This window comes from Salvelinus namaycush, chromosome 5 (genome assembly GCF_016432855.1).
Source record: "Salvelinus namaycush isolate Seneca chromosome 5, SaNama_1.0, whole genome shotgun sequence".
NCBI lineage: Eukaryota > Metazoa > Chordata > Actinopteri > Salmoniformes > Salmonidae > Salvelinus > Salvelinus namaycush.
Window position 1 is genome coordinate 57878764 of NC_052311.1, and position 12500 is coordinate 57891263.

Consider the following 12500-nt stretch of genomic DNA (forward strand, 5'->3'; position numbering starts at 1 on the left):
CTTATAGACAGTGATCCTCCGACTATGGCTCTCCTATAGTATATACAGTGATCGCTCACCATGCTTCCTATAGTATAGACAGTGATCCTCAACACTGCTCTCCTATAGTAGTACGAACAGTGATCCTCACCATGCTCTCATATAGTATAGACAGTGATCCTCACCATGCTCTTCTATAGTATAGACAGTGATCCTCACCATGCTCTCCTATAGTATAGACAGTGATCCTCACCATGCTCTTCTATAGTATAGACAGTGATCCTCACCATGCTCTTCTATAGTATAGACAGTGATCCTCACCATGCTCTCCTATAGTATAGACAGGATCCTGACCATGCTTCCTATAGTATAGACAGTGATCCTGAAATGCTCTTCTATAGTATAGACAGTGATCCTACCATGCTCTCCTATAGTATAGACATTGATCCTGACCTCACTATCTCTCCTATAGTATAGTCAGTGATCCTGACCATGCTGTCCTATAGTATAGACAGTGATCCTGAAAATGCTCTCCTATAGTATAGACAGTGATCCTGACAATGCTCTTCTATAGTATAGACAGTGATCCTGACCATGCCTCCTATAGTATAGACAGTGATCCTCACCATGCTCTACTATAGTATAGACAGTGATCCTGACAATGCTCTCCTATAGTATAGACAGTGATCCTCACCATTCTCCTATAGTATAGACAGTGATCCTAAACATGCTCTCTATAGTATAGACAGTGATCCTCACAATGCTCTCCTATAGTAGACAGTGATCCTCACCATGCTCTCCATGTATATGACAGTGATCCTGACCATGCTCTCATAGTATAGACAGTGATCCTCACCATGCTCTCCTATAGTATAGACATGGATCCTGACCATGCTCTCTATAGTATAGACAGTGTCCTCACCATCTCTCCTATAGTATAGAACAGTGATCCTCACCATGCTCTCCTATATTATAGACAGTGATCCTGACCATGCTCTCCTATAGTATAGACAGTGATCTCAGAACATGCTCTCTCATAGTTAGACAGTGATCCTCAATGCTCCATAGTATAGACAGTGATCCTCACCTGCTCTCTATAGTATAGACAGTGATCCTCACCAGTTCTCTCCTATAGTATAGACAGTGATCCTCACCATGCTCTCCTATAGTATAGACACAGATCCTCACAATTCTCTCCTATAGTATAGACAGTGATCCTCACCATTCTCTCCTATAGTATAGACAGTGATCCTGACCATGCTGTCCTATAGTATAGACAGTGATCCTGAAAATGCTCTTCTATAGTATAGACAGTGATCCTGACCATGCTCTCCTATAGTATAGACAGTGATCCTGACCCTTCTCTCCTATAGTATAGTCAGTGATCCTGACCATGCTGTCCTATAGTATAGACAGTGATCCTGAAAATGCTCTCCTATAGTATAGACAGTGATTCTGACAATGCTCTTCTATAGTATAGACAGTGATCCTGACCATGCTCTCCTATAGTATAGACAGTGATCCTGACCATGCTCTCCTATAGTATAGACAGTGATCCTGACCATGCTGTCCTATAGTATAGACAGTGATCCTGAAATGCTCTCCTATATTAAGACATTGATCCTCAATGCTCTATAATGACAGTGATCCTCACCATGCTCTCCTATAGTATAGACAGTGATCCTCACATGCTCTCCTATATATAGACTGATCCTGACCATGCTCTCCTTCAGTATAGACAGTGATCCTGCACCATGCTCTCCTATAGTGTAGACAGTGATCCTGACCATGCTCTCCTATATTATAGACAGTGATCCTCACATGCTCTCCTATAGTATAGACAGTGATCCTCACCATGCTCTCCTTATAGTATAGACAGTGATCCTGACCATGCTCTCCTTATATATAGACAGTGATCCTCACCATGCTCTCCTATAGTGTAGACATGATCCTGACCATGCCTGCTCCTATGTATGACAGTGATCCTACCATGCTCTCCATAGTAAGACAGTGATCCTCACCATGCTCTCCTATAGTATAGACAGTGATCCTGCCATGCTCCCATAGTATGACAGTGATCCTGCCGCATGCTCCTATAGTATAGACAGTGATCCTGGCCATGCTCTCCTATAGTATAGACAGTGATCCTGAACCATGCCCTCCTATAGTATATACAGTGATCCTCACCATGCTCTCCTATAGTATAGACTGATCCTCACCATGCTCTCCTATAGTATAGACAGTGATCCTCACCATATTCTCCTATAGTATAGACAGTGATCCTGAAAATGCTCTACTATAGTATAGACAGTGATCCTGACAATGCTCTCCTATAGTATAGACAGTGATCCTCACCATGCTCTCCTATAGTATAGACAGTGATCCTCACCATGCTCTCCTAAGTATGCATTGATCCGAAAATGCTCTACTATATGTATCAGTGATCCTGACATGCCTCCTATAGTATGGACAGTGATCCTCACCATTCTCCTATAGTATAGACAGTGATCCTGAAAATGCTCTACTATAGTATAGACAGTGATCCCTCCAATGCTCTCCTATAGTATAGACAGTGATCCTCACCATATTCTCCTATAGTATAGAACGTGATCCTGAAATGCTCTACTATAGTATAGACAGTGATCCTGACAATGGTCTCCTATAGTATAGACAGTGATCCTGACCATGTCGCCCTTAGTATAACAGTGATCCTCACCATGCTCTCCTTAGTATAGACAGTGATCCTGACAATGCTCTCCTATTATAGACAGTGATCCTCACCATGCTCTCCTATAGTATAGACAGTGATCCTCACCATGCTCTCCTATAGTATAGACAGTGATCCTCACCATGCTCTTCTATAGTATAGACAGTGATCCTGACCATGCTCTCCTATAGTATAGACAGTGATCCTGACCATGCTCTCCTATAGTATAGACAGTGATCCTCACCATGCTCTCCTATAGTATAGACAGTGATCCTCACCATGCTCTCCTATAGTATAGACAGTGATCTCACCATGCTCTCTCCTATAGTATAGACAGGATCCTCACATTCTCTCCTATAGTTAGACGATCCTACATCTCTCCTATAGTATAGACAGTGATCCTGACCATGCTTCTCTATAGTATAGACAGTGACCCTGAAATGCTCTTCTATAGTTAGACAGTGATCCTGACCATGCTCTCCTATAGTATAGACAGTGATCCTGACCTTCTCTCCTATAGTATAGCAGTGATCCTGACCATGATGCTGTCCTTATATAAGACAGTGATCGAAAAAATGCTCTCCTATGTATAGACAGTGATTTTGACAATGCTCTTTATAGTATAGACAATATCGACCAGCCACAAAAAGTCATTACACACAATAATGGCGGGCGGGACCTTGGAAGATGTGACTTAATTAGGTTTCAAATGCCTTCAAAAATGCCTTCAAATCTCTGGGCCCTGGGAGAGTATCACACACACCCCTGAGTCTTCACTGACTTCACAGCTGGAGAAAGTCTACTACTGCTGACAATACTACTGCTCCTACTGATACACAATATTTACTAACTACAGAAATGGAATTGATTGATAATCCTAATGCTATTATCATTCTACTTGTACTACTACTACTACTACTACTACTACTAACGACTTATATCACTACACATAATAGATTCATATTAATACTTTCTGTTGAGGTGTTCAATATGTACTTGTGCTGTATATTTCATAATTGCTGTATCGATGTAGAGCTGCAATTATTAGATATTCTTTAGATTGTAATTTTGTGAGGGTGGTTACAGTCATGAGCATGTTCTACTCTATTGCTTTGTCTGTATCTCTATGTGTCTCTCTGTGTCTCTCTATGTATCTCTATGTGTCTCTCTGTGTCTCTCTATGTCTCTCTATGTGTCTCTCTGTGTCTCTCTATGTGACTCTCTCTCTCTCTGTGTGTCTCTCTATGTCTCTCTGTGTCTCTATGTCTTTCTGTGTCTCGCTGTGTGTCTCTATGTCTCTCTATGTGTCTCTCTGTGTCTCTCTATGTGTCTCTGTGTCTCTGTGTCTCTATGTCTCTCTATGTGTCTCTCTGTGTCTCTCTATGTGTCTCTCTGTGTCTCTCTATGTCTCTCTGTGTCTCTATGTGTCTCTCTATGTCTCTCTATGTCTTTCTGTGTCTCTCTATGTCTCTCTGTGTCTCTCTATGTCTCTCAGTGTCTCTCTCTCTCTCTGTGTGTCTCTCTATGTCTCTCTCTCTCTCTCAGTCTGCTCAGTACGAGATAATTATTAAATGAGGGAGAAAAGCAACACCAGAAAGTCTCTCAACAATAAATGGCATGTTTTCATAATGACATTTAAAAAGTAATTGCATGTAAATTGTGTTCCAGGCTTTGATAGGAATGAAAACATGCCTGGTGTTTAAATGAGTGTTCTATTTACCCTCTCTCTGCTTGTCTGTGTGTTTGTCTCTCTGCCAACCACGGTGTCATTGGAGAATCTATATTTTAGAGCAAGGTGTCTTTTTCTGCATCACAAACTGATGAGAATATTGTTTTATATCTGCATTGATTAAATTACTTTCCTTCTGAGCTCATTACAATTTGTTCAACCTCACAGGCACAGCTTTTGATAGGAGATGATCCTGACCAATATTTATGAATTCACCATGATATATCTAGCTTTTGAAACAAACCTCAAATAAATAACATTCTGTTTTGATTGATTTAGAGTTTGTGTGTGCATCGGTACTACTGTATAAATGTCTGTTTTACACATTAATCGCACCAGGAATATCACTATCAAGACTGACTCTCCTCCAACTCCTTATATGACATTATTGAATCGTAGCCTAACAGTCATCATTCTCTCTGTTGCTTCCTTGCTGTGTAGAAAACCAAGATCTCCACGTACGACAAGATGTGGGAGTTTATGAGCAGTCGGAGGCACTCTGTGATGGTGAAGGATATTGACGAAGGGATCCACCGAGTTCTCACCTCAGACTACGCCTTCCTCATGGAGTCCACCACCATCGAGTTTGTCACCCAGCGCAACTGCAACCTTACCCAGATAGGGGGTCTCATCGACTCCAAAGCCTACGGCGTGGGAACCCCCATGGGTACGTCCTCCTCTCAACATAGTACAACACACACATATACCTACTTCTCAAGCACAATTTCTGCAACCACTCTCGCCTATTTCAACAGTTAGGACAAAAGACTGAGCCATACTCCTACCCAGAGTACATTCTCCATAACCCTGAGACATGACCCATGCAATAACGTTCAGTATCATAGCACCCTGCAGTAAGATAAGGTTTATTATGCTGTTTAATAACACAGCCCACTACGCTATAGCATGTTTATCATTTCATAACACAGCAAACATACCACATATATAATGCTTTCATATTATTCCATAATCGAGCACACTAATCTATAATAGGAAACCGCTGTATGGATCAAATCAAATCTAATTGTGTTGGTCACGTACACAGTTTACAGCAGGTATAAAATGTGCAGCGAAATGCTTGTGTGCTAGCTCCCTCAACACTGTAGTACAATAATCAATATCAAATATCAGATTTGCTCTCTCTGGCTTTTCAAACAGAATGACTTTCTTGCACTAATGGTGCCCGCTAAGTAAACTACTGCCAGTCCTTCTGAACATCATCTTTCTTCATGTAAGCCATGGCTCCGTGTGTGTGTGTGTGTGTGTGTGTGTGTGTGTGTGTGTGTGTGTGTGTGTGTGTGTGTGTGTGTGTGTGTGTGTGTGTGTGTGTGTGTGTGTGTGTGTGTGTGTGTGTGTCAGTGTGTGTGTCAGTGTGTGTGTGCGTGTCAGTGTGTGAGAGAGAGTGTGTAAGCACCCATGGACCCTGAGGGGCCAAGCAGCTGGTGAAAGCAGCTGATGAAATATCTGACATAAATAAATAAATGAATGGAGAGGGTGTTGGGTGGTGGCACACTAATTTACACGTTGTGTGCGGAGGTGCAGGATTTGATTATGGAGCTCAGCAGCAGATTGTCTTAATCCTGTTACACATGCAGCTCCCGGCAACGGCTGCCACAAATGAAAAGGAAAAACTCCTTGTAAGTACCTGAGTTATAAGGGGAAGATCGCTCTGGGGCGTCCCTACAAGACAACTTAACACAATGACCTGCATGCAAAGGATGCTGGCTTTTTTGTATTTATGTAGGTAGACTGGGAAGTGGAGGTTGTCTTTCTTTCTATGTTTGGGAATTGTGGCTTTTATACGCTACGTAAATGAACTCTAAAAGGTTTTGGTGTAACAGTCTCCCTGTTATTTAGCTTGTTGTCTAACACATTGTTCAGTTTGCAGCAGGACACATGCTTTTAGAGAATACAATACGTTGTGTCCCATTTCCCTAAGAGGATGGATAATTCTGTCCTTTATAACATCAGTGGCTATTTGCTCCATTTGTGTATGTTTTTATGTTTTACGTATTTCTCGGTCAGAAAGCACAGGGCCATTCAGTAAGTGACTGTATGAGAAAGCAGCAGAGAGGGTGTGTTTTCTCTGTGTGATTGTGTTTCCTGTGTGATTTGTCCGATAACTATTTTTGTGACCAGGTTGTTGGCGACAGCTGGAATGGAATATGCTGCATGGATTGTGATGCATTTGCTAGGAACAATGCAGGAATGGGTTTGTCGTGTGTGTGTGTGTGTGTGTGTGTGTGTGTGTGTGTGTGTGTGTGTGTGTGTGTGTGTGTGTGTGTGTGTGTGTGTGTGTGTGTGTGTGTGTGTGTGTGTGTGTGTGTGTGTGTGTGTGTGTGTGTGTGTGTGTGTGTGTGTGTGTGCACGCGCGCGTATATGAGTGTGAGTGTATGTCTGTGTGAGTGTATGTCTGCATGTGCGCATATGGCGTTCATGTGTGTGCATTTGTATTAAGTGTGTGCGGGTCTCCAAATACGTTTCTCCGTATGTGTATGTGTGTGTATGTCAGGCAAAGGGTTAGGTTGTGCATCGCACACATCGTCGGTCCGTGCTGAAAAAGGATGTTTAGCATCATCACTCCCTTGTGGCCCATTCACACGGAGCAGAGAACAAGGCATTTAAATTGCTAATCCTACCCTTTTAGTACCCGTTACCATATGTGTCATGTATTCCCATACAGCCTGGCCATTTAGCATATATCTCATTGACTTTAACAGAGAGGAGTTGTCTGCCTGCATTAGTACCTGGGTGTATTTGGTTCTGAGTCCCTCTGACAGCCGCTCCCCAAGTCTGCACTGTAATGGACAGAGTTAGTGTTAGTTAGCGCGGCCGTCCAGATGTTATCCATCTCTAACTCTAATGGGATATTTACTGCATTGGCAACTGCGGTTAATTCAGAGTATAACATTTAGCCCATAGAAGAGAAGAGTAGACCAGAGCGAAGTATATACATCTGGTAGCTGATGATATTAGATGAGAACAGATGAAAGTAGGACCATTGTGAAGTTGTATCTAAAGGGGATTGTTGTTGGCCTACATAAGGTGGAGTGGAAGGGGGGAGGGACACAGTAGATGTGTAGCTGTGTGTGTCCACATTAGAGAGTGAAGCCCCATAGTGACCGTAGTCCTATTGTACCTATGGGGATAGATCTCCCCGCTCAGCCTTTAATGTGTGTGTATGGAAGTCCTCCTTGGAGAGGTCATTAAGTGGAGTCATGCACAGTAGCGTATCAAACATCTGTCACAGGTTTGTTTATGCGACTCGCGCCACTCGGCCGCTTGTGATTAAACTGTTACTTCCTCTGCTCCATACGTCCATAATCTCAGGAGGCTTTGTCTCTGCCCTCCTTCCTTCCCTCGTCTATCTCTCTCTCTGTCTCTCTCTCCCCTGCCTATCTCTCTCTTTGCCCCCCTTCTCTCTCTCTCTCTCTCTCTCTCTCTATTTCTCTTTCTTTCTCTTCCTCTTTCTCTTTCTCTTTGCTATCAATTGTCATTTTATTTCATTAGGCCTTGTTAATCTCTTACAGTATTAGGGAAGTGTATATTTTGCATGTCATCAGGCTGGCGTTTCGTGCCGTGCAGTGCGGGGAAGTTGTCGCGATGGTGGGTCGTTTAGCTCCGGATCATAAACGACAGAGAACATCTCTGTAAGACCTGAATGGAATGCTGGGAAATGGGACATCTCCGAGGGCGTGACCCGCCTTCTGTTTGAGCAGCGACCTTCCGGTCCTAGTCCTGTACATCAAAAAGAGAGAGCGAGCGAGAGAGAGAGAGAAAGAGGGAGGAGAGAGAGGAGAGGGATATGGGGTATGAGGACAAATGGAGAAAATATGACAGACCTGGCTGGGGCGGAATGAAGATGTCAGTCTAGAAGAGTCTGTGAACTACAGTTTACCAGAAAGTATATGAGAGCACAATCAAGCACAGGGTGGAATATGTTTGCGGAAATGTTTTGATAATAACAGTATTCTCCAGGCATTTAGAGGTAATTGCAGGCCCTGAAAGTAATCATTTTAAATATTTACACACATCCATTTACTCTCTTTTATATTTCCCCCTGATCGACATGACATGCAAAACAAATCTTGAGCTGTATTACAAAGAAGGAAAACAAATTCTTAGAACAGGGCTAAAAATACAACATGTACTTGAGCGTGCCAGGACGCTCCATGCTGTTTTGTGGAGACACAATACATTAGAGATTGGTGTGCTATTACTAGCTTTGATCTGACAGATTACAGCTATGTGTCTTATTCTGGATTCACGACGGTCTGTCAGTTCCCTCTCCTATGTTTCTTCTGTTGGAGAATTAAGACTCTACATTTATGGCTACCCCATGTTGAGAGGGCCTGTTTTCAGCTCTTCACATTTACATATTCTGTTTATCGCTGAGAAACACAACGGTGCTCAACTTTCTCCTCCATCTCTCACCCAGTAAGACTTTAACAGAAAGAGAATACTTCATTTCCATTTTCTAACCGCTTCTTCACCCGTCACCTCATTGGAAGAAACAAGAGAATACACAGTATATATTAACCACAATACAAAGATTCTGTGGACTCTATAGCAATCTCAGGCTACTGCCAACACATTTCCATGTTAGTTAACTTGAACTATTTTATCACATTTATTCAAGAAAAGTTGCAATACCTTTGCACACATTGGAGTAAGCCACAATTCAAATCAAGCTGGGAATTCATCAAATGACATACATGTTGTAGTTTGGGTAGCTTACACTTGTCATCCTCCTTCACATTGTGAGAGGGTATGCAGAAATCATTATCTAAAGACAGTTGGACCACAACCACGTGATTTCACTGTCCATTTAGTTATGTTATGGAGGATTATGAAGCAGACAATGACATTCTAGATTCTACTGAAATGCCATGTTCCACTGCCCTGCAGAATATTTATGTTTGGCCTCTGCAGCAGTGCTGTTCAATTGATAGAATTGAATGATTAAACCAGCCATAAGCTAAGCCAGCACAATGTGATATCATGCTGGAGCTTTGCTGGATCAGAAAATCCTCATATTAATTTCTTCCGATTCTGGGTTCTCTGGGGTTTCTCATTTTGTTTTGCTACCATAGACCTGGCTCTGGCTGGTATTTCAGGGCTGCATTTTCCTTAGTTTCCTCAGTCCTAGGGCTGCAGTTAGAGAGTGAGTGATCTGTCACACACAGGGCTAGCTACAGTAGTGAGTGATCTGACACACACAGGGCTAGCTGCAGTAGTGAGTGATCTGTCACACACAGGGCTAGCTACAGTAGTGAGTTACCTGTCACACACAGGGCTAGCTACAGTAGTGAGTGATCTGATACAGACAGGGCTAGCTACAGTAGTGAGTGATCTGACACAAACAGGGCTAGCTACAGCAGTTATTGATCTGACACAACCCGGGCTAGCTACAGTAGTGAGTGATCTGACACACACAGGGCTAGCTACAGCAGTTAGTGATCTGACACAAACAGGGCTAGCTACAGTAGTGAGTGATCTGACACACACAGAGTCAGCTACAGTAGTGAGTGATATGACACACACAGGGCCAGCTACAGTAGTGAGTGATCTGTCACACACAGAGCTAGCTACAGTTGTGAGTTATCTGACACACACAGGGCTAGCTACAGTAGTGAGTTATCTGACACACACAGTGCTAGCTACAGTAGTGAGTGATCTGACACACACAGAGCCAGCTACAGTAGTGAGTGACCTGACACACACAGAGCCAGCTACAGTAGTGAGTGATCTGACACACACAGAGCTAGCTACAGTTGTGAGTTATCTGACACACAGGGCTAACTACAGTAGTGAGTTATCTGACACACACAGGGCTAGCTACAGTATTGAGTGATCTGACACACACAGGGATAGCTACAGTAGTGAGTGATCTGACACACACAGGGATAGCTACAGTAGTGAGTGATCTGACACACACAGGGATAGCTACAGTATTGAGTGATCTGACACACACAGGGATAGCTACAGTAGTGAGTGATCTGACACACACACAGGGATAGCTACAGTAGTGAGTGATCTGACACACACAGGGCTAGCTACAGTACTGAGTGATCTGACACACACAGGGATAGCTACAGTAGTGAGTGATCTGACACACACAGGGATAGCTACAGTAGTGAGTGATCTGACACACACAGGGCTAGCTACAGTACTGAGTGATCTGACACACACAGTGATAGCTACAGTAGTGAGTGATCTGACACACACAGGGCTAGCTGCAGTAGTGAGTGATCTGACACACACAGGGCTAGCTACAGTAGTGAGTGATATGACACACACAGGGCTAGCTACAGTAGTGAGTGATATGACACACACAGGGCTAGCTACAGTAGCTGTTGTATGAATGTGACCCCTGAAGATACATATATTTAGATGGAAATTAATTATACGAGAGTTAGTGCTGTGTGTTTCACATGAGTTATCACCATGGGGATAGATGTTTTGAAACATGTACGCTTGTTGTTGATCTGATAAAAAAAGAGAGCGAGACACACACACAAAGCCTTGAGCTGGCGATGAAGGACATAACACATCTAAAAGTATTCAAAGGTGGCATGGTGACCGCAGCACCACTGTTCTCTGCTCTTCAGGCATAGCAACAGCACAGTGAGGAAGTGTTACTATGGAGATTGTCAATCACTGCGTGTCTTTTTGTCTGCCCAGCTCCTGCTGCTATAGTATTGGTCCTCATACATACTAACAAGTAGCATTGTATTGTTCCCTGCATGGCTGCTTCTCAACAAACAGCCTTGATACTTAATATTCATCAGGCAATCTCCATGTGTTGTTCTCCCCTCTCCTCAACACAAGCTGACTATAATTCTGAAGAGTTGTTTTGCTCTCTCCTCAACACCAAGCTGGCTATAGTTCTGAAGAGCTGTTTTCCTCTCTCCTCAACACCAAGCTGGCTATAGTTCTGAAGAGCTGTTTTCCCCTCTCCTCAACACCAAGCTGGCTATAGTTCTGAAGAGCTGTTTTCCCCTCTCCTCAACACCAAGCTGGCTATAGTTCTGAAGAGCTGTTTTCCTCTCTCCTCAACACCAAGCTGGCTATAATTCTGAAGAGCTGTTTTCCCCTCTCCTCAACACCAAGCTGGCTATAGTTCTGAAGAGCTGTTTTCCCCTCTCCTCAACACCAAGCTGGCTATAATTCTGAATAGCTGTTTTCCCCCCTTAACACCAAGCTGGCTATAATTCTGAATAGCTGTTTTCCTCTCTCCTCAACACCAAGCTGTCTATAATTCTGAAGAGCTGTTTTCCCCTCTCCTCAACACCAAGCTGGCTATAATTCTGAATAGCTGTTTTCCCCCCTTAACACCAAGCTGGCTATAATTCTGAATAGCTGTTTTCCTCTCTCCTCAACACCAAGCTGGCTATAATTCTGAAGAGCTGTTTTCCCCTCTCCTCAACACCAAGCTGGCTATAATTCTGAAGAGCTGTTTTCCCCTCTCCTCAACACCAAGCTGGCTATAGTTCTGAAGAGCTGTTTTCCCCTCTCTTCAACACCAAGCTGGCTATAGTTCTGAAGAGCTGTTTTCCCCTCTCCTCAACACCAAGCTGGCTATAATTCTGAAGAGCTGTTTTCCCCTGTCCTCAACACCAAGCTGGCTATAATTCTGAAGAGCTGTTTTCCCCTGTCCTCAACACCAAGCTGACTATAATTCTGAAGAGCTGTTTTCCCCTCTCCTCAACACCAAGCTGGCTATAATTCTGAAGAGCTGTTTTCCCCTGTCCTCAACACCAAGCTGACTATAATTCTGAAGAGCTGTTTTCCCCTGTCCTCAACACCAAGCTGGCTATAATTCTGAAGAGCTGTTTTCCCCTCTCCTCAACACCAAGCTGGCTATAATTCTGAAGAGCTGTTTTCCCCTCTCCTCAACACCAAGCTGGCTATAATTCTGAAGAGCTGTTTTCCCCTCTCCTCAACACCAAGCTGGCTATAGTTCTGAAGAGCTGTTTTCCTCTCTCCTCAACACCAAGCTGGCTATAGTTCTGAAGAGCTGTTTTCCTCTCTCCTCAACACCAAGCTGGCTATAATTCTGAAGAGCTGTTTTCCTCTCTCCTC

The 12500-nt window shown here is 43.3% G+C and overlaps 1 protein-coding gene across 1 annotated transcript in view; it reads left to right on the forward strand.

Annotated features, from left to right (window-relative positions):
* The window catches only part of LOC120047686 (glutamate receptor ionotropic, kainate 2-like), a 218341-nt gene that overhangs the window by 195639 nt on the left and 10202 nt on the right, over nt 1-12500 (forward strand). The window contains exon 14 of the mRNA XM_038993236.1: nt 4857-5082. Coding sequence (XP_038849164.1) covers nt 4857-5082 — 226 coding nt within the window. The remainder of the gene's footprint in view (nt 1-4856; nt 5083-12500) is intronic.